At 31.6% G+C, this 23,167-nt stretch overlaps 1 protein-coding gene and 1 long non-coding RNA gene across 4 annotated transcripts in view; both read right to left on the bottom strand.

Moving 5' to 3' along the window:
- Positions 1 to 302: 302 nt before the first annotated feature.
- Positions 303 to 7,852, bottom strand: LOC125065828. The gene is made up of 3 exons (XR_007119642.1): positions 6,663 to 7,852; positions 3,149 to 3,154; positions 303 to 339 (listed from the first exon to the last, which is right to left on the bottom strand). It is a non-coding gene; the product is annotated as an uncharacterized LOC125065828 (long non-coding RNA).
- A 111-nt stretch (positions 7,853 to 7,963) lies between these two features.
- Positions 7,964 to 23,167, bottom strand: part of LOC125065827 (homeobox protein unc-4-like) — a 35,267-nt gene continuing 20,063 nt past the window's right edge. The window contains exons 2-4 of one of the 3 annotated variants that reach the window (XM_047673668.1): positions 18,923 to 19,095; positions 9,269 to 9,408; positions 7,964 to 8,742 (exon numbers count right to left, since the gene is read on the bottom strand). In XM_047673668.1, the coding sequence (XP_047529624.1) occupies positions 8,226 to 8,742; positions 9,269 to 9,408; positions 18,923 to 19,095 (830 nt within the window). In that variant the 3' untranslated portion in view covers positions 7,964 to 8,225. The remainder of the gene's footprint in view (positions 8,743 to 9,268; positions 9,409 to 18,922; positions 19,096 to 23,167) is intronic. The other 2 variants (XM_047673669.1, XM_047673670.1) reach the window with 2 other exon arrangements.

Here is a 23,167-nt window from a genome sequence, read left to right as displayed (position 1 = left end):
ACGAGATACGGCTAAATTCCAATAACTATTATTGATACATGTTGGGGATGTTATGTACACGTGATTTCGCATGAATACAATTATAGATGTTATCTTAAGTACATAAGAGCTATATTGCAATGTATATACTAGTTTATGATTTAGTTATTTTAAATTAAGAGTCGTCAATTAAAATTAAATATTGATAAGATATGGATTGTTTTGGATAGGTTAGAGAGTTCTTAAATTTTGTGTCGATATTGTTGACGGTATTAATGTGCTGCTAACAATACGATCTACATAAGGAATGACTTTACCTTACTAATATTATAAATTTGAATGTAACTCTGTCTGTTACCTCTCATGCAAACTGCTGAATCAATTTAGATGTAATTTGGTATTGAAATACTTTGAGTTCCGGCGACGGCAAAGTTAGCTTATATTACAAAAATCATCCTTTAATGGTGTAAAAAGGTGGTGTGATTGTGTAAGGGGAAACAATCATTGTTATTTTGGGGGTGAAACGGGGTGACGCTTTGTGTACTATAACATTTTATAAATTTCTTAGTACTTCATGCAATTGCGCCAATGTGATATTTATCATAGGATACAATTTCTATGTTCCATGTGCCATTTATGATACTGATATTCACCCTCCAAGTATTGTTGTATAATATATAGTAGATAAATGATGAGCGTGGGACACCCACCCAGATAGGCTTGCACAGAAAACCAGTAGGACTACATAGGTATATAATCAACTAGTTACAGTCCGATTGCGATGGGTATTAAAAGTACCCTATGTGCTATTTCAAAGTATAATCCGTTTAACCGTTCTGGCATGATTGAATAACAAACATTTATTCGAACTTTGGCATTTATAATATAAATAAGATTACTACAATTCCTGAATAAGAATCAAATTTGTGACATTCACCGCTTAAAATATTTTATCTCGAATTTTGCCTTTACTAGATAGTAGGTAGGTATTAGTTTATCAATACTCAGGGATAAGTCTTATTATTGTTGTTACTTTATTAAAATTTGAACACCAGTCCAGTAACCATACTTTTACAACCTACAGTAAGAACCCTTTGCCATTGAAGATCTCTTTAGTCTTTTCAGTGAAAATAGCCTTTAACTTATGACATTTATTACGTTTTATTTCTGAGAGCGTGTCATATAGGAAATTACCTGACCTGTCCTCGTATACATCATATTCAGTCAGATTAACACTAAAACACTTATTAAAATGAAATTGACAAGCTGACAAGACTTGTGTTTAGTCAAAAGTACTCATTTATTTTGTTAAGCAATAGTCCCTTTTAGCAATGGCATAGGCCATTCAACTGTATTTAATGTATCTCATTACAAGAACTACACGGACGTTTATTGCCTATTTTCTAGATGCTAAATAGATATAAAACTAACCTAATCTATCTTTAGTACATATTTTTAGTAAATTTTATAAATAAAAAATCAATTTTGATCGGGATACAGTTTTAACTGGTACAAATAAACACATATAAAATATGGTTAATTTTGTAATAAACAAAAATGTTTAAAATTATTGTCAATTTATAATAAATAATTTTACAACGATATTTTTAGTAACGAGAGAATTGTTTGCACATCATTAATCGGCGATCCATAAACACGTGGGCGTATTATTAATTGGCATTATTGATTAAAATCTTGTTTCCAAAAATAATGTTCACTAAAAATTATGATAAATAGCCAATTTAAAAGTCGCCAGGTGACCTCTATTTTTATATAAAAACATAGTTAAGTTTAATGAAAATTTAGGCATATTTGAAGAAATGGATTTTATACTGTTATTCTACAAGAGATATATTGATATACCTTCAAATGAAACTTCTTGAGCAGATGTTAATTTATTCATTGTTTCTTAATTAAATGATTATACTAATGACAACATAATAATTTGATTAAAATATTTGCAATGTTGTTGAAATAGCCATACATTATAATTATCGATATAAACTTTTAGACTTAATAGAAAATGATCGAAATTTAATTTGATATAACTTATATGCCTTGTACTAAATAATATACAAATATTAATGTTTGTTTTTGTTTGATATTAATAGACCTCGACATCGTTTGACAAATTATTTTGAAAGTTGGCATACATATTTTTAAATCGATTTTTTTTTACGATCCGCTTTGTTTTAACTCACCGATAGATGGCGTTGTAGCACATTATCTTATTTAAACGTTCGCTATGACAATTTGTGTACACACAATATTACACGGACAGGACGACGTCCGTCGGGGTTCTTAATAAGATTCCTATTGTTTAGAGATCTAATTTTTGCAACACTTGTAAAATAGCTAAGTAACGTTAATTTACTAGTAAAAGATTTTTTTAATTAAAGGCAAAAATTCCCGCGTTTTATCTTTAACAACAAATAAAATTTTAAAGTAATTAGGCGATTTCTTTCTCAATGTTTAATTACTTCATGTTAAATTAAGTGTTCCAGCTAAAAACCATTTTACCCTTTGGCCATTCAATTGAACTCGAGCCGTAATGTCACGCATTCGCGTCTGTACGTTGATACGGGTATCGGGTGTCAAAGCGGCGTTTCTCAACGGTTTAACATTTGGCGAATAATTTGAGCAAATTTTACAATTATGCTTAAATAATTCGACCGAAAAATTATTCCTCATGTCTCTTGCTTTATGGTCGTTTTTTGTTAATCGTTTTTTTGCTTCGAAATGTTTAATTATATGTATGTAAGCTTTAATACTATTCTGTAGTTTGAAAGGAAAATGCAAAACAGTGTTATATTTTTATAATTTAACGTTATCGACAGATTTTTACATATAATTATAATACAAAAGCAGGAATTATATATGGGATATGTTAATTGTAAGTGAAAAGTTGAAATAAAAATAGTTTTAATTTCATAATATCAACTTTTTTATAAGCTTTGACAGGACATACTAAAGATATATTGTTTCGCAATTGCGGATTATAAACATAAAGAACGATCATATTATGTAGTTATTATTATATCAGATGGTCTAAAAAAAGGACCAATTTTACTAGATTTTATTTAATTTGCAATGTTTGTTTGTATCGCTGGGACTCTTAACATTTCCTCACTGTTTAGTTCCGATGATAATGAATTTGATGAAACATGACCATCACCTGATTTAACACCTAGTATTGACTCCAGACGAAGGAACTTCTCAACTATTAACAGTAGAAACACAAAATTAAACAACTTTTATATAAGTATTTAATTATAATAGCCCATTTTAGACGTGACATAGGTACTGCACTGGATTGGCTCCTCATGTAGGAATTGCTCAATGATCCACAGCAATGACAAGACATTTTGTATGTCTTATTCAATTATGATAGTCAATACGATACTCGTCTATTACGATAGTATGGCATAACTTGGCGGTGTTTACGTTATATGTACCGTACTGTATGTAGAATGCAAATTATATTATGCTGGGAGTTAATAGTACATAAAATAGATAAATATTTTTTTAGGCATTGGTAGGTAGTGGTCACCACTGCCATAAATACTAGCGTAACGACAATAGTCCCTAAATCACCAACGTGCCACCAATTTTAGGAATGTTATGTCCCTCTTGCCTATAGTTACACCGCCTCATTTACCCTTTAAACCGGAACAAAATAATACTAAGTAGTGCTTGGCGGTAGAATATATAATGACTGGGTGGTAACTATCCAGACTTGCACTAAGCCCTACCACTAAGCACGATTCATCATACTGTTGTCAATTTAGACTCTAAGCTCTTCAGTGCTAGGCAATCACATGTTGATTTAACTACGGTCAATTCAATAGGTCTCCCTATTGAAGAACTAAATTGTAGTCAATTTATATAAGCATACAACCGTTCAGCAATGATCAATGATGCGTAAATTGAAATACACAGCCAAGTGCATCAAAACAAAGAAAATGTTTAATAGTAAAAATAACATTGTTGAGGAAGTTGAAGCCATCAGTTTCTTATATAATATAAATTATAGGATATAATATTCTTTAATATTTTATGCAATTAACATCTGATCTTAGAGGCAAATCAAACATTATTAGATCTCTATTCAAAAAGCTTCATGTACTTCAAACTCGCGATTAATCGATTATTATCTCGTTAAATCGATTTATATTAGATATTTGTATATTTTATAATTATACAAATATCTAGTAAAAGTATAATTGGACCGACATATCCTGAAATCATATCCTGAAATCATCATTCATGGATCTATATATTCATGGATATCTGATGCTAAAAAGCCTCATCGGCAAAAACGATCATCGGCGTTTAATAAAAATTGATTTTGCAGTTTGAGAGTTATATCATTCATATAACAATATCAATATGCAACTCAAAGTATATAATTCCACATATTTATTAAACATTCTGAGTCTCGTGAACTCTCGAAATACTACACAAGAGTATCGTTGTCGCTCACATGAGTCGAGTACTTAAGCAATTCATTCTTTGGATTGCTTAATTGGTTTTGCATTGGCAAGCAAGCTTCGCGTCCTGAACTCTTTAGCATTTTTAGTAAAATACATAGAGATTTGTGTACTGGAGCCTTTAGTAATTTATTTAAGTATATAACACTTTTTAGAGCGATGTTCACCTTTTCTTCCACAAACAAGGTTTCCAGCAATTCAGTTTTTTTTTGGATTGCAATTACTTCCCCAAAAAACAGTTGTTGCGTAATACGGTGTAGTAATCTGGTACTCCCGCATTGGCGAAATTGCTCGACGCGCTGCAATCTTTGACATAAAAAAATGGGACATTCTTGTACCGACCGCTGTGCAAATTTATGTGGGTAAATAGTAGTTTTCACAGGGGACGTGTAGTGAAAAACAAGTGCAGTTTTAATAATGTTATATTTTGATTCAATAAGTTACTCGCATAACATACTTTTTACATCTTAATCAATGTGATAATAAATTTACAAATATTCCCGTATCACGTCTCGTTTCTTCTATAGATATAAATAAACTTAATTATTTTGTACCTATCATATTGTTTCCTGCTACAAAATATACATTAGTGTGGTCTACGCTTATTTCTATTACAATAATCCATTACCAAAAACGCATACAAGTCATTCCTTATTACAATATTACTAATATATATAAAATTATAAACAAAATTTACTTTGTGAAACACACAAATCAAAGTCTTATAGCTAGTCTTTTTGTTTTTTGTCGATATTTGTTTGTGAGCTAAAGGCGTTAAATTTTAAGGTCCAACTTCAGTGCAAGATTTTACTTAATCAGTGACGGATAGGTGATTGAGCTACCACACACTTTAATTTTATTTTCATATCTTGTTTTGAATATATAAAGAATTATTATTATAAATAAATATATTTATCCTACAAGCAATAAAATATTGTTTATAAAATAAGACAATTTTATTGGAAAGCGATGTATCAGTGTTTATTTAATAATATTAATGTATATGTGTAATAATTAGTGTTTTTAAATGATTTTACGATTTACCATAGATTTGTTTCATTACGATAATTTTTAGGGTTCTGTATAAAATGATAACTATAACATGCAATGTCAACATGAGAGTGTGTGTGTTTATATTAATGTAACATATACGTAGATATGATTTCATTGGTTGAAATGTATTTTAAATTGATTTGACATTAATGCGTGTAATTTTAAATCCGTAACTTCATAGTGAAGAAAGCATAAAGATTTTGACTTGTGTGCGTACGTGAGGAACTATAAACAAAAATACAACTATACAACAACACAAAAACAAAAACCAATCAATTTTTTATGACGTGTATAAAATTTTAACATTCATCTTTCGCGCTTTATTATTTAGAAAGATTTTATAAATAATTTACTAATTATAACCTGTAAACTATTTCTTCTAATTAATTGTTTCAGTTGATGTTTTTAAATTAGATTTTATATAAATTTATATATTTTATTTTGAACATCCTATAACGTTCAACTTTCATTATTCATATTAAATAATCTCTCATTACACAAAGAAAATCGAAGCGAAACAAATCCACAATATAAAATTTAACGCTTGACCCAATGTACCTCAGCAAAGTGACCTTCTATATAAGTTAAATAAAACTTTTGAAATAATAAAGCAAATAAATCCGACCATCCACTAAACACTTAGCGATATAGCGCCAATAAAGCGAGTTTGCCAGTAGCTTACGCTACAATCGAATCCTCATTACGCATTTTATTTTATTAAGCGATATGTAAGATCATATTTTGATAAAAATATTAGTGTAACATAGTACTATAATTTTGATAGTTTACCAGCCTTTATCAGTGTTGTGAGTAAAAATGGCAATAAAGCGGTCAGCCATATTGTTGCACTAATTGGCGCTTATCGGCGGTCTCGCGTTATACATTAATTACTCATTTTACGACTCGAGACTCTCCTATGCAATCATATTTACGTGGACATTTTTATATAATTTAATTATATCGAAATGTTATTCAGAACAATGAGATTTTAATAGGTTATTCGGGTTAAGTGGAATCGTAGATTAATTTTGAGTTAATGATGTTGTTATAATTTCGTAAACATGGAGTTTGATCGTATATCATCACGTCACTGTTGGCCAAATATGTATACTAATATTATACATGTGAAAGTATATGTACGCTTAAACTGCGAAACCGATTTATATGAAATTTGGTAAGGAGGTAGTTTGAGTCTCGAGAATGGATATAGACCACTTTTTAATTCACCTGAGAGGATACAATGGGGGTGACGGTTTGTGTGCTATAGGTAGTTTTATATATTATGTTCAGCTAGTTGTCAATAAAAACTCAAGAATAAATTTACCAATTTAAAATATAGTCATAGTCTGAAAACGTTCTACTGCCGGGCAATGGCTAGAAAAATTGGAGTTTATTCTACTGTAATGGGAGTTGGAATTGCAATAACTTTCTAAGTATACGAGATCGAAAATGAACGGTTATTCCAGTTTTGAGTTCCACTAAAATAAATCATAACCGGGAGTTATCAGCTTAGCATACAAATTGAAATCAACGGATTGCTGTGCGTTTCATATTTACTCGTAACACCTTCGACCGGTTCTGTTTGCTCGGAATTTATTTCACTTACACATCAGCAGGTGTCCTTTGACAACATAAAGAGCGCAGTAGCAAAAACTTTATTTAGCGAATATAAAAGGACAATTTATTAAGTTTGTAAAGTGGTAAAGCGGGGCGTGTAAGAAATTATATTGTAATGTCGGCAATTAGGTTAATTGCTCGCTTCGCTTGTGATGGAACAAAGTTACTTAATTTTCTGTTAAATGTCCGCTATTTCCACAGACGATAAATGAGATAAAAGCTTAATTAATTTAAAAAATAGTACTTTAATATATATGTGGATGAAAAGATTATTAATAATATAATGTCGTTGCTTAAAACACTAAAAATGACATTAGTAATACCTCATACACAACCTTTGTTAAGTCAAACCGAAAAAAACTGGCTTACAGTGGTCAACATTTAACGAAATTCTTACATGTTACTTATTTGTGTTTCATTGAATGTACTCATTGAAAATCTAGATAATTATACAATATATCTGATTTAAGTTTTAAGAAGGTTAATTTTTTATAAGTACAAAGCCAACATCTGTAATTTTAAAAAAACATGAAATATGTAACCTTTTTGGTTAGGGCTAATACTTCAGCCATAGTATCGTAAGATTAAAAAATAAAATAGTGATGCTTCTTTTTTCTGTATTTTTAAGAAACCCGCCAAAAAACTTTCATTTATTGATTTACTTCCGAATAGTATAGGATCTTAAGTTAAACGAGATCGATATTTTATGTAGAGAAAAATCGTTAAACTTTTAATTTTTCAATAAATATACACGTGAAAAAATAAAATAGTAAATGATTAACAAATATTTAGATTTTTTTGTATTATTGCCCCACGATGAATAAAATAATAGATTAACAAGACGAAAATAAATATAAAATTACTATTTACACTACTAACTATATAATACAAATCCTACCTAATATTCACAAAGGGATATGTAAACTGGTACCTATAAGTCTTAACCGAAGCTGATTACAACTAATGATAATAGTTCATTAATATTAAAGCAAAGGAACATTTCACAAAATGCCAGTGTTTAAGTCTGTGAAAGAAAAGTTACATCCGGAAGCCTCCCAAGGCGTACTTATTCTAGAAAAGTCATTTTCACGTGTTAAGGAGGGATTCTATACTGAACGGATTGTGTTTTCTTGTTCCCCCGTTTTTGGAAAGGTCCTGTTCGGTATTTGAACTGCCGCTCAGGTCTAAGGATACTGCTCTGCCAGAGTCAAAATCGAATTTGTCGAAGTTGCTAGCAGCTGTGCTGAACTGCTTGAAGAAAGACGACTGAGGATCGGGTAGGGGGCTAAAGTTTCTTGCTGAGTGGCCGTCTGAAGTAGAACTATCTGAATTATTGATAGCATCAGTTCCAGAAGGTGCGCGAAGTCTTCCAGAGAGTGAAAAGTCTTCTGGTCCGGAATCGTGACAGGAATCGCCACCGACTACATCTATCATGCATTCTTCTCCTTCGATTTCTCCATCAGAATCCGAATAAAGTCCACTGTTTCTGTGCTGTGCCAAGTATTCCGCCTTCAAAGCTTCGAGATCCACTGCGATGCCCTTAGCACGCAGCTTTCTCGCTTGACGCTCTAATGCCTTTGCCAGCTTCTTTCTTCTTCTCGCCCTGTTGGAAATTGTAGGGCCTAATTAGTATAGAACCTTATTTTAGAGGGATAGAAGTCGATAGTAAAGTTAACAAGCCTAACTTAAATATTCAAAATTTGTTCTTTGTAATGCTATGTTAATAGAATATATAATATATTAAAATATATAATAATAAATATATATTAATATATAATATATTATAATATATTATTAGAATACCCTAAAATAGTGATATTTTTGAGGATCTACTGACATTATTAAGCGGTATAATTTATTAACAGTGTTTTATTGACAGAGCGTTACACATGAGGTAATAACATCTTTTGTGGCTGATATTAAATAGTGTTCATAAGCCATCAGTCCACATACAATGAGCAATATTGTCATTAGGTGATCATATTTGATGGTCTAATAATAATTATTCTGTATGTGTAATTCCATCACCATCATCATTTACTTTAATATAATATATTATTTTTTCAACTTATTATTTCAATCAGTTTTTTCTAAGCTATCCTTAGAGGTTTGGCCTGTAATCTGCTCACCTCTCGCGAGCTCTCAGCTCATGCGGTGGGATGGGCTCCCCGGAACAGGATTGTGGGTGCGCGTTGTGGGCAGGCCGCCCTGGGCCCTTCTTTGTATGTTCCTTCTTGCGCCATTTTGCGCGACGGTTCTGGAACCATACCTATGGACAATGGAGAATCGAGATTAGATATTGAAATTAACATAATTCTTGACTTTCAAAAACAATTTTCGACTGAAGTTCCGTAACAAACGAGTTTATACATTTATTTGCTTAGACAAATAATGACAATTGATTTATTTATACGCGGCATTAAATCATTACACAAATTTGTATTGCACAAAATTGGATAAGCGTTTTTTGATTCGGTTATTTGTTTTGCTGTTTTAAAACATAACTTACATAGAACACGATAAACGATAAATCTTAGTTGTAGTGTAACAGATAGTTCCAACACGATAATTTAAAAAAAAAATACAATAAAGTACATATAATTTATTCCGTAACTATTTTATTCCCTACAAACAGGTTTAGGCCCACTTATCAGATATTTTGCCGCTAAAGAGCAAAAAGCTAAGTTGTGTTGTGTTGTTGTGTTCCGCTTTGAAGAGTGAGTAAGCCAGTGTAACTACACGCACAAGGGAGATAACACCTTCGTTCCCAAGGTTGGTGGCACATTGACGATGTAATAAATGGTAAATATTTCTTACATCGCCAATGTCTAATGGCAGCGGTCACCACTTACCATCTGGTGACCCAGTCCATCCAGATACATATAAAAAAATTCGCAAGCTCAAATACAATATTTCCATTACAAATTATGCTATTTACAATTCTGACATAAATAAAAATTGTCTCGTATATAAATAGAACTATTAATTTAACATCTAAGGATTCCACTGACAATAATTACGGAACAGATCATATTTTATAATAAACTCAATTTATTTTCATAAAAGTCGTTTATCTTATGCCCTTTTATACTTAGGCTATCATTAAATTGCTTTTAGCTATGAGAAATATAATAACTCTATAAATAATATAATTTCAGTTTATAATTAAGGATATTTATCTACTCTTTTTAAATTATCAGTTATTATGAGTAATACGGATACTACTAAGGGGAAAAGTAATTATCTAATTAATTGTGATATTCTATTTTTAAATGTACTTTTGATAGCATCCTGTCAAATTGCATTTATCTTATTATAAAGTTACGTTACGTTTTTATACTTTTTGTACAACAATAAATAGTTTTATTTAAAGAAACTGTTATATTATTTACTTGTTGAAGTCACTTGAATTAGCTAGCATGGTTTTTATGGCTCTATGATTTTTAATTCTATTTGTTAAACACAGAGATATTTTTGTAAGCTCTGTAAGACTTTTCCAGTCCAAAAAAGGGATTTGTTTACATATTCAGCGATAGATATCGAAAAATTAATTAGATTAATATTGATCGGATTTCATTTTAATAAAAAATCTTTAGGTATTGTTATTAATTAAACAAAGCAAGGAATTTTTAATTAAAATAAACTTAGTGGTAGGCTCTATTAATGGAACGAATTAAGAGTAAAGCTAACAGATGTTTGAAATGTATATTCAACCGAGAAGAACTGACAAAGACTTAATACTCCTTTATATGTATATATGTGTTATAGTAGGTAATATATACCTTTGACCTTTACGTATTCATATTTTACATTTTTTATATATTGTGCATTCAAACTAACAGATATTAAATAAAATAAGGAATATACTAGTCAAACATTGTTTACCAGTCACTTTAAGCATAAATTTATTGAAATTACTAAACGAATAATTAAAAATACAAGAATCGGTAGCTATATGAAGACGTTTATAAGGCATGTTTTCGGTAAATAACCTTTGTCGGTGCATCGGCGCATGCGCAGGCACGTCTGAGTCGTATTTTCGCATCAGCCCGTACGCTTTATGTCTCAATTGATAGCTGTCTCGTGAATTCTTTTGTTCGTTGTATTTACTACGAGAAAGCATATTCAATCATTTATAATTCAATTCAATTCTCAGCTTAATAACCTTTAATAATAGTATTGCTATAAAAATAATTGATTGTAAATGAATAAAAATAAAACGTCGCCATAAAAGAAATATTATACGATGGATATGTCAAGGGAAATCTCTTTATGCTTTTAAAGCGTTGGTTTCTTTGATTATTATATACATTCTGCAGTTCTGTGTTCCAATAGAATGTTAAATAAATAAAATAAAACATTTTATTATCTCTGAATGTAATTACAAAAGAACAATTAAAAATCTATATTAATATTGTAAATGCGAAAGTAAGTCTGTCTGTTACGCTTTCACGGCTGAACCACTGAATCGCATGATGATGATGACATTTCTTACGAAGCAAACTTGAACCCCATGGAAGAATTATCTATATTTTTATAAGCCCGCTCCCCTAACAGCCAGGCGAAAACTGGTGTTATTGCAGAGGTTTATGTTAGAATTTAAAAGTACCTATTTATAAAAAAATAATACTTATCTTTAAAAAATCCCTTTATTTACAATCAAAGTAATATATAAGACTTAAAAATTACCCTGTTTTATAAATGAACCTACTTAACGAATTCATATATAGTTTTAAATAAACCGGGTGTGCAATTCGGACTCGTGCACTGAGGGTTCCGTACAATCGGACACTGATGCAGGGCTGGGTCTACCATATGGCTTTTTGGACTTCAGCCCAAGGCCCCGTTGATTTAAGGGGTCAGCTAAGTCAAGTTAAAGTTAAAAATATACGATAATGCAAAAGAATTAGCTAATTTAATTCAATTAAATAGGTCGTATGGTTTGTAGCCCTTTTTTCTTATACCTGTGCTACAAGCTATTGCTTCTTGTCAAATTTAATAAGTCAAAGGGAAGTAGCCTATAGATTTTGATTCCATTTGTATGGGAAACAAACTGCATGGAACATAAACGGCCATATCTTTGCGTAGAGGTTTGATATTTTCACAGCTCCGGAACGGTGACCGATTTGATCCTTTCAACTTTAAACCTCTATGCATTAAAAAAAAAGAAACTTGATGGATAGACAGACAGACAGACGGACAGAGGGACAGACGGACAACGAAGTGATCTCGTAAAAGTTCCTTTTTTCCTTTAAAGGAAAGGAACCCTTCTAACAAATTAATCTTTCTTCAGTTATTATAGGATAAAGAAATAATGCTCATTCTTTCATAAGCAGAATTTAAATAGTGAAAAGAATATAAAGAAATAAGTTATTTGTGTTTTCCTTATACAAGTGAATAAAGCTGTATATTTGTATTTATATCGTCTATGCGTTCCTAAGCCAAAGTCTTGTGACAAAAATTTGGTAAGTATATCTGTGTACACCAAAGGTTCGTAGTCCAAAAAAATTTGAATTCTTTCTTTATTTTGTCCGTTGTATAGAGTACTATGTAGACCCGTGCGAAACCCGGACGAGTAGCTAGTTAATACATAATTTCATCCACGTGTAGTCACACTTTAAAGTCAATTAAAAGTGTATAGCTTCAAACAATAGGCTTAACAAATGAACAATGGCCAAAACAATTCAGTTTTCACGAGAAAAATATTTTTAAACTCAATATTGAAACGAATGTATTCCATAAATACGCTTTTATTATTTTAGAAATTCATTTTAGTCATTTATTACAGGGAGCATGTAATTTTTATTTTCAATGCACTATTTATAGCTATTAAGATAAGTAATGATTACCGACACGCTATACTCGGTAGCAATTAGTTATTTAAAAATAATTTAAAAGAATATAATAGTCTTCGACATAAGCATCGTTTTTAAAAATAAGCAAGCTTAATTGGCTTACGCGTCTGGCTAAGACGAAGATAGATCGATAGCAGCTTATGTGTGTGTTTATATATAAATGTAGGTTATGAAAGAACATTTTGACTGATAAATTAAAATTAAATACAAAAAAAAAAAACATTTTTTTTTTGCATAAACGTGGCAGATTCTTATCCCCTCCATTACATGCGGGCTTCCTCATTATATTTTTCTTTATCACAGATCACGATACGAATTATAAATACAAAATAAGCACATGATCAGCGGTGCTCGGCTAGGTTTGAACTCGGAATCGGAATTCACATCTAATCACTGGGCCATCACGACTTGTAACTAATGTATAAAATCTTTAAATTATAAAATTCCCATGTATATAAATAATGGTATTCATTCGCATTCTAAGTATTAAAGTGATACATTTTTTTATGTAATACATAACATCTAATATCTAATACATAACATGAGCTCTTTATGTTCATTATCAATAGCTCCGAGTATATAAGCCGAGTTTTTAATTAACCCCGTAGTCTGGCTCAAATCGAAATACATTGATTACGGAATAGAATCCGAACGGGCGGCGGTAATGGGTCTGCTCGTTTCCCTTAATGACCACCTACCACCTAGGGGGGATCTCCCGAATAACTTGCTTGTTTTGGCAATGTGGTTGGTAGGAATTCGTTGGGATATATATGATTATTTCGGAATCAAACTGTTGTTTATACTTCTAGTAATGGGCATGTTCTGTAGATTTTTGTACTTCTTAAGTAGTTATCTTGTTATATTTATAATTTGTTATAAAATAAAATAGTTTTCAAGAACAGGCGATAGATTATCATCACACGAGAAGATGCTTAAAAACATCGTAATAAATAGTGTTACCATCTTGTCAAATTACGGGACTACACATACACATATTGACATACTGGTTAAAATGAGCCTTGAAGATACAAATCTGTATCCGAAAAAGGCGTGAGACCGTATTTAAAGCAAGATACATAATGTTAGTCGTTAGTTAAGAAGAAATACGCAAAAACGCACGTAAACAAAAGTGTATATGAATGTGACAATTCGGAAGACAGAAGTAATTGTCATCGTTCACAATCAAGACCCTCTCGCTCAATTGTTGAGAGCGAAAAAAATCTCTTCCCCAGTGAATTGCCTACTTACGCAAACCAAACAAATTCATACGAAAACCATTCGTGAAAATCGTATTGTGTCCGCAATTGGCGCCTTTCCCCTAAGTCGGTGTAAATAAGAGTAGCGTCGATACATTGACTTGTATTTAGGTGTCTTCCCCTACTAGGAGGGCAGGGGAAATATTCCCTTTTATCCTCAACGTTTGCGGTTGGAGCTATGAAAATGTCACGGCCTTTTTATACAAATAATTCAACCTTCACAACGCTAACGTTCGCTTTGAAGCGTATTTTGTTTTGATTTTTCTATTCGTAAGATAATTTGTGATTTATTGTAACAGTTTTGAATTATAAATTTTATTTTTTATTGTTTACTTTTTAATTTTATGTAGTTTTAAGAAAATGGTAGCCCGTACTTTAATTCGTATCACGTTATCCGTATATCTCAAGGCTTTAGGGTTGGTAATTCTTCAAATTCATAGATAAAATAAGAAATAAAACTGAACAGCTTCCATCAAGTTATATTATTAGTAGTAAATATTGTTTCATATAATATGTATCGTTAAAACGAGCTGTCGACGTTAAAATAGCATCTCATTTCAAGTCGTAATTACATTAAATCACTTTCTAACGAAGTTAGATTTGTTTGTCATTGAATATAATATGAATGTGCAATATATAATACTTTAAGAGGCAACCCTGATATTTCCTCGTGTCTATCTTTTACCGCTAAGCCTAGGGCGGTAAAGGCGGCACGCGTTAGATACTGTAGAGCGAGACGAGAGTATAAGAAAAAAACAAGTTAGATAGAGACAAGGAGGTGTCCTTAAATTTTATATTCTATCCGCATTTTGTCGCCTAAGCGTTCCATTTAGTGTGCCATATTTAAACCTCGCGCATTTTCTTTTTCTTGTCAGCCAAGCGAAGAATGTAACGCAATTTTCTTTTTTTTTTATTTCAGGTTTCTACCCGCGCGGATGTGTGCGGAATACTGATGTGTGCGTACGACCGCCGAGGCTCAGTTAGGGAATGAAATTGGCATATAAATGTAAATTTTATGCCATGAATTTTAAAATGAAGTCGATACTTCCTCTCTTACCGCAGAGCGGGTGAGCCGTTTTCGCAAGTTTTACGTTTGGCAGGGATAAAATTAGATTAGAATTTGCTATTTAGGTAACGAATGGCGTTTTAACGGTGCGCGTGGAACACTTGCTTAGGGGTTGATAATTTTAAATCCACCGAGACATAAACAATAAAAAACTTAATTATTTAAGTATTGCATTACAAAACATATAAAAAACAATACAAACTGTTATATGAATATCTTCTTTTTTATAACAACTAATATACATAGAGTTAAAATAAAACATGATACCAAAGTTTAATTCAGAAATGTCGCTGTTTGAACGAAGAGAGGAAAAAGAGAAATCAAGAAGAAGAAAAAATCCACTTTACAGACGCAAACAAGTCACTTAAAGTTTATTGAGCTGTAATCGAATTGTGACGTCCCTGCACCGCGTTTCAGTCGGAGCGCGCGATCTATACCCATCCTTATCTGACCCGACCATTTAAATCTATGCTATTCAATCGTGCCGTCTCGCTCGCGTCCCAGGGGTGCCGCCGAGATGGCAATCTTTTGATTTATACCAACTATTAGGAGTGGTGCGGCATAGTCTGTCTTTTGAAACGAGATTCACTGCGATAAACGTAGGATACAATCGACGTTAGTACTGATTATAGAAATAGATTCATTCCTGTTCCTCTGGGGAAATTTGTTCACTTTACTGTATTGTGACCCTTAGATTCGAACTCTATTGAGGATGGTTTCATGATATGCCACATTTGTTCCTTCAGAAAAAATTTAAGTGTACATAAAGACACGTCTTCATAAACTTGTCTGGAGTGTTAAGGTACAGTAATAGGGTGCTGTATCCACATACGCAATTATGTTTAATGCTTAAAATGTTCATTAATTGGTTCTTTTATTTTTATAATAGTTACAAGTCAATAAAAAGAAATTAGCAATTAAGTTTAACAAGAACACATACGATCGGCCTGTAGATACAATAAAATAATTAAGTAATTATTTATTGATAATTGATCCCGTAATATTTAAAATTAAATTTAATTTAAACAATTTTGTCATTCTGCTACTGAAAGTTACTCTAAATGAATTCAATTAAGATGAATGCTGGTTTTAGTATGTAATATATATACGATTGTTGTATGAAACAGTGTCTATTGAAAGGGATAATAACCAAAATTGTCTATAATATCGTCCGGTGAACCTTAGGTAAAAAGTCGACGTCCCTGAAGGCCGCTTAGACCGGGGGGTATTGGGAAAACGAAAATAGCCCCTCATTTATATTGAACGGGAAGTTAGGCATACACACTGCAGCGCAGTACTAACATACTCCTTATAAAATATTACAGTTTTTACGTTTATGTAAGATAGTGCAGTTAATTTATCGTTTTTTATTCTTTTTGGAATATGAGATTTATTCTAGCCATTTTTTTTTGTTTCTTAACGAGAAAAAAGGGTTGAGTCAAGACCCACGATTGACGTAAATATAATCGATGGTCTAATATAGGAAGAAATTTTAATTTCGCACAGCACTAGTATCTCAATGGATACTTAGTGTGTACCTGTATGAATAGCAAAGCGTAAATTAAAGAAAGGGAAAGATGATACTTTTTTTGGATTATCTAATTCAAAAACTTAATTACAATTATAATAATTTAACTTATAATAATATTTCAGCTTGAATGATGGATCTAGTACAGACTTTAAATATAGCGCACTTGTCGATTATTCTATCGTCAAACGGTATTCATTTGTATTGCTATTTTCCAATATGAAGGGTGAGTAAGCAGTGCTATTATGAGCACGAGACCCAATCAATAATGTATTTCGTAACTTTTACTGAAAATAATAATAAACGCTCGTGAATAGTCATTTTCAACTAAACATATTATTATTATTAATGATTTAAATACGTTTTTGCAAGCAAGGATTAACGAGACGCTTCTAATTGTCATGTACACTATTATTTAAGTAGAAACACTACGTTTTTTTTCTACTGGCAGATAAAAAGTTCAAAACCGATTTTTTTTTCTTTCAATATTTTATCGTTATACGTTTTTATTCGTCCTCGCAAAGATTTCGCCCCGTTTTATTATTCATACACAAATTTCATGGATCATTGAACGGGTCAATCTAATCGTTAGAATGGTAAGGCATTTTAATACATTTTTATGACAGTTGAAACTAACCAATAAAAATATATATGTATATAACAAGCTATTTTATTTTTTTAACAACATATGGGACTCGTATATTTGTTGTTTTTGTTTTTTTTTTTTAATTATATATAAAATATAAAATGATTTTTTTTGGTTTGACTGGATAGTAAGAGATCAATACTGATCAAACATTGCTTGTAACCCGCATTGGAGCAGCGTGGAATATGCTGCAAACCTTCTCCTCAAATGGAGAGGTGGCCTTAACCCAGCAATGGGAAATTTACAGACTGTTACTGCATTGATGATTAAGTGAAATGTAAACTTGTATATTTCGATTAACATTGTATAAAATGTTATGTCTCTTGTAATTACAGTATATTTTTAAACATTCAAGTTAAGCCTTAATAAAAACCGTATTGCGGTTAAAATATGGGTGGAACTCAAGCCAGGAAAGCCCTATAATAAATTTAGATAATTATAAAATAATACGACAGAACGGTCTTGCTTAGTCATGCGTGTTTTATAAGAACATGCTATTGATGCAGATTAGACATTTAAATTCCTAATACACTAAATTATTTCCTTTCGGAAAACAAGACCCCTTGTTACGATATAAGTTAATTAACTAAAATTGAGGAACAATTGTCAAGCGTATGTACGGAGCTGATTTATATAGGCATAGACCATTCCAGATCATTTTTTTTATTTTAAGGGAGACAAGGAATTCAAGATGTGGTTAAACAGAAAGAATAAGAACAAGATATAATGTTGTAGCAGACAAACAAATGTGTTAAAAGAAACAAAAAACATGCGGTGAAATTTTAAATAAAATGCTTTCCAATGAATATAAATTTTAAATATCCTGAAAATCGTAAACTCTAACATTAGGTGTGAAGCGAATTAAGACGTTGAGCGTAACGCCCAGCTATTACAGCTTTCGCCACAGACTAAAAATATTTAATAACCACGCGATAATAAACTGTAACTACTGGACAGTTAAAGTGTTTATGGACATAGCGAGAAAATTGGTTCTAGGCTTAAATAATAATCGAATGGATTCGTTAACATTATTTCTGAAGAAATTAAGAAAATATTTATCTTACCTACCGGATATTTATAGAATTTGAATGTAATTTGTTTGGAATTAATTGCCGAAGTTATAAGGAAAAAGAAATATCTTAATATTTGGGGCAAACAACCAATATTTAATTATACAAATTGATCTTAAACAGTGCAGTATTTTTTTTCTCTGTTTGTTCACTGATTTTCTTTCTATTTTTTGTTAAGCTATGGAATAGCTTTAGTGTTATCAACAACACGAGCATGGAGTTTAAAAAATATTACAAAAAATATGTGTTGATATAGTTGAATAGTTGGCGTCGTGATTATGGAGTGTTTTCTCCGAGATATATCAAGAATCCTATCATATCCTCGATAAATAATATAAATGGAATATCCAATAAAGACTTACCGCAACCCTGCTCTCCTTAAGGTCCAAGCGCATCGCCAGCGCCTCCCTCATGAACACGTCCGGGTAGTGCGACGCAAGGAACGCGCGCTCCAACTCTTCGAGTTGCCAGGAGTTAAAGTTGGTCCTTGACCGTCTCCGCTTCCCACTGTCACCATCATCATCACCAACGCCACCTGAAGGAAGAAACATTGCTATAAATCTTTTTTTATAGGCGACTGAGAACAACGGCCAAATTTTTCCATGATTCTAATAAATGAGGTTTATATAGGTAGATATATTTTTATTCTATAACTGTTTATGAGTAAATAACGATCATATTTAATTGATTTAGTATGGATCTATTAAGTTTAATGTTTCTATTCGTTACTCGGTTATTATCGTAGCACTTTCGTCGCAATTCTCTTAAAAATGAAGGTAAAGTTTAAAATATTTAACGATTCAAAATCTAAATTAGACCAATTCAATTTATCATAGAAATAACATCATTGCTTTCAACAGTTTCTTTATTGAAAGCGATAAAGTTAAATATTTTATTGCCATAAAGCCAAACGCGTAACTAAAGCTAAAATATTTCCAATCATAGCAGCGCAGTATTGAAATGAGTAACACAATCGTAAAAGACACCGGCTTTAGCATTGACCATTTAGACAATCCTTTGGCCGTTAAAATAAAGCCGCGACCGGGGGCTCATAAAAAAGAGATAATCTCCAACAAAGCGTCAGAACAAGTTTCTGAAAATAGAATATAATTTCTAATTTTCTCTCGGTGATTTTAATTAAAAATGGTCCCAGGAGAGAGAGACGGCTATAACGCTCGTAACAGGGGTTGGAAAAGGACGACGGTAAATTACTCGCTCTGTCTTTAAATCTAAATAAATTAGAAGTGATTAAAAGGAACACGCTTCTGTTGCGCTGAACACGTCGTTATATCGTACCTTTTAATTTATTAAGCCGCTTTGAGTATCATTGGTTTATGAAAACGACTTTATTCTAATTACTTGAAATAAATGTACAATTTGAAAACTACAAAGAAAATTATATAGCAACCGCCGAAGTCGTACAAATGTGAGTTGCCAACTAGATCAATGAGTTATGTAGTCGCCTTAAGAGAAAAACTAATTTACGTGAGTGTGAGAGAGACGGTGATAGCTTTCTAATGAGCGGAGTGAAAGAGATGACTACGCTTATTGTATTAAAACAAACGACCGCCTTGGGCCCAGAGAGAACAGTTTTGGCGCGCTTTAATTTAGTCTGCCTCAATGTTTTAATGTCACTGGGGAGAAGGGAGGGGGGACTCACTAAGTATCTATTTGAGGGTTGTATAACGCGGTTAATAAATTCGTACAGTTAATAATTCTACTTTGTTTGTTGTTTCTGTATAAATAATAGCAGAGATAGGATTCGCTCGGACCTATATTTAATACGTAATTGTTCTCTCTATATAACTAGATATTAAATTAATTTAGCATATAACAAAAAGGCTTAAGTCAAAAGTAAAATTAATAGAAATTCCATTTTTTTTTTCTAGTGTATGGGCGACGAGGTGGTAAGTAATAATAACCTATTTATATCGAAATATTGGTACTGTTAGAAATGTTAAGCAATATTAGTCTTCATCACTAAGCGCTACAACAACTTGTACACTAAGATCTTATATCCTCTGTGTCTCTACACTAGGTCACTCACCATTCAAACAGCAACGACATATTGCTGTTTGGCGGTAGAATATACCTATGACGAGTGAGTACTCACACATACACAGCCTTACCACCAAGTAAATATCGTAAAATACGTAATTAAAACACTAATTCCTTTCAGAAAACAATATTCGTTCCGCAATAGAAAAATACTAACATCAGACAATGGTCGTAAAGATTTTATCAAGCAAATAGAAGCAATAAATTTATAACATACAAAGCAGAGAACGTAATTTTCCCCTCGCTTAATAGAAATATGAATCTTGAATAACATCGCTTTTATTGAATAGAGACTATTCCGATCTGCGCGATAAATAAGAATATTGTTATTCTTTTAAATGTATTGCGTTTTGATTTTATTATCTGTGTTAATAAAACGGGTCGTTCGAATTTTAATAGATAATTAATGTTCTTTAATTAAAAGGTAATAAGAACCACCAATTTTTTCTGAAGCAAAATAGTCCTAATAAACCAATAATCATTTGATTGGAATAAAGTAACTGCACTGAACAGCTTACTGGACACAGACTAGAACATAGCCCATTTAGACCTCCTCTCCTTTTAAGGAGACGGTTTGGAATTCCACCATTCATGCTTTCTAATGCGGATTGGTGAATTAGACAGAATTTTATAAATCACAAACGGTTTTCCTCACGATGTTCTCCTTCACCGTTTCGTTTTCATTGTTTATTTTTAAACAATGTTAAAAAGTTATGCTTATTACTCTGCACAAGGTTGGTCTTGGTGGTAGGGCTTTGTGCTAGCCCGACTGGGTAGGTACCACCCACTCATCAGATATTCTACTGCTAAACTGCAGTGCCCAGTATTGTTGTGTTCCGGTTTGAAGGGTGAGTGAGTCAGTGTAACTACAGGCACAAGGGACATAACAACTTAGTTCCCAAGGTTGGTGGCACATTGGCGATGTAAAGAATGGTCAATATTTCTTACGGCGCCATTATCTATGGGCGTTGGTGACCACTTATCATCAGGTGTCCCACTTGCTCGTCCGCCTACATATAGGTATCATAAAAAAAATAACACTATATAGATTATATTAGGCTAGAGTTGCTCAGCTGATGTACTGATTGATATTCCTTGATTTTTATATTTAATTTAATCTTGTTTAGAACAAACTTAAATTCAAATTAATTTTGATTATGTAATAATTATACGATAAGCATTAATTAGAAACGATCACAAAATAGATACAAACAGTGTTAAGTAAAAAATAAAATAAAAAAATAAACAATAAGTGATCCTCTTTAAGAAACAACAGTCGTAAAAATTAATGAATCGGATAAACGCTGATTACAATCAAATTTGAATAGAAAATAAGATAAAATGTTCAACCGAAAGTTTCCTAAAATTATAATTAATGTTTCTTAGCGTGTTTAAGTGTTGTCAAATGCATTATGAGTTAATTGGTGCTGGTCGAACAATTAATATAAGAAAGAATTCATATTTAAATAAAATTAAAACGTTTTTGAATTAAAAATGAGTGTAACTAAAATTAAATGTAGATTAATATCAGCGATTATATAATTCATAGCTATTTAATTTGCCTTATCAAATGTAGTCTCGGAAAAATTAAAGTAATGTTGAGCTTCAACGTTAAACCTTTCATAATACCTACTAGTTATTAAGGCAATGATTAGAGCTTCAAAAAACACTCTAATTCGGAAATAATAAGAACAAATCTAGCCATACTAAGTGTAAGTGCTAACTGCAGGAGTATGGCGTACCCTTTTAACTTAATAAAGTAGTATGTTTTAAAAATTAATGATGACAAAAACATTGTCTAAACGAAGGTTGTAGGACCTAAATATATACCGAATGAAATGATTGAATGAATCTGTATGAATTGGAAATAATAGGTGTAGGTACACTTAGAATTATGTTTTAATGTGTCTTATTAGTATACTTAGTAATAGGGCTATATCTTAAGTGTTTTCATGTTTTACGTATTGACAGTTTTCAATACATAATCTCTGGTCTATGAACATGCCTATAGGTATCAGTTGCCTTTGCTTTTGTTAACTAATCTTAAAACTAAAACTATGAAATTAAAGATATATATATATAAAATAGCCAAAGAATTCATGATGAAAAGTTCACTATATTATATATTTAATGATTACTTTTTATTTTTTTTAGTTAAATTTAATTATCTTATTTGTTTAGTAAATTAAAAAAAAAACGTTTAAATTGTTCATCTATGGGCATAAAATTGATCTGGAACCGTTATGGATCTATTTATTCACGAAGACGCTTCCCTTCACGTTAAATAATCGGCTTCATTAATATTGATTGACGCTCTTGCTTACAAGATTCTCTTAGTGAGCGTAAGACAATCATCATAAGAGTTAAGACTGCAAAAAATACAAATTAGATCCTATGATTATCTTTGTTTTTAAGTTTTATGTGTACATTATCGTGGAGAGGTTGTCTTTATTAAGTGAATAGATCTATACATTGATTGTTACTTACCAGTCAAGTTAATAAAAGCCTGTTACAATTGTAGATTCATCTCAGTAACGTATTTTCCTACG

This window comes from Vanessa atalanta, chromosome 8 (genome assembly GCF_905147765.1).
Source record: "Vanessa atalanta chromosome 8, ilVanAtal1.2, whole genome shotgun sequence".
In the NCBI taxonomy this organism is placed as follows: domain Eukaryota; kingdom Metazoa; phylum Arthropoda; class Insecta; order Lepidoptera; family Nymphalidae; genus Vanessa; species Vanessa atalanta.
The sequence above is the reverse complement of the archived record's forward strand: the minus strand, read 5'-3'. Positions and strand labels throughout refer to the sequence as shown.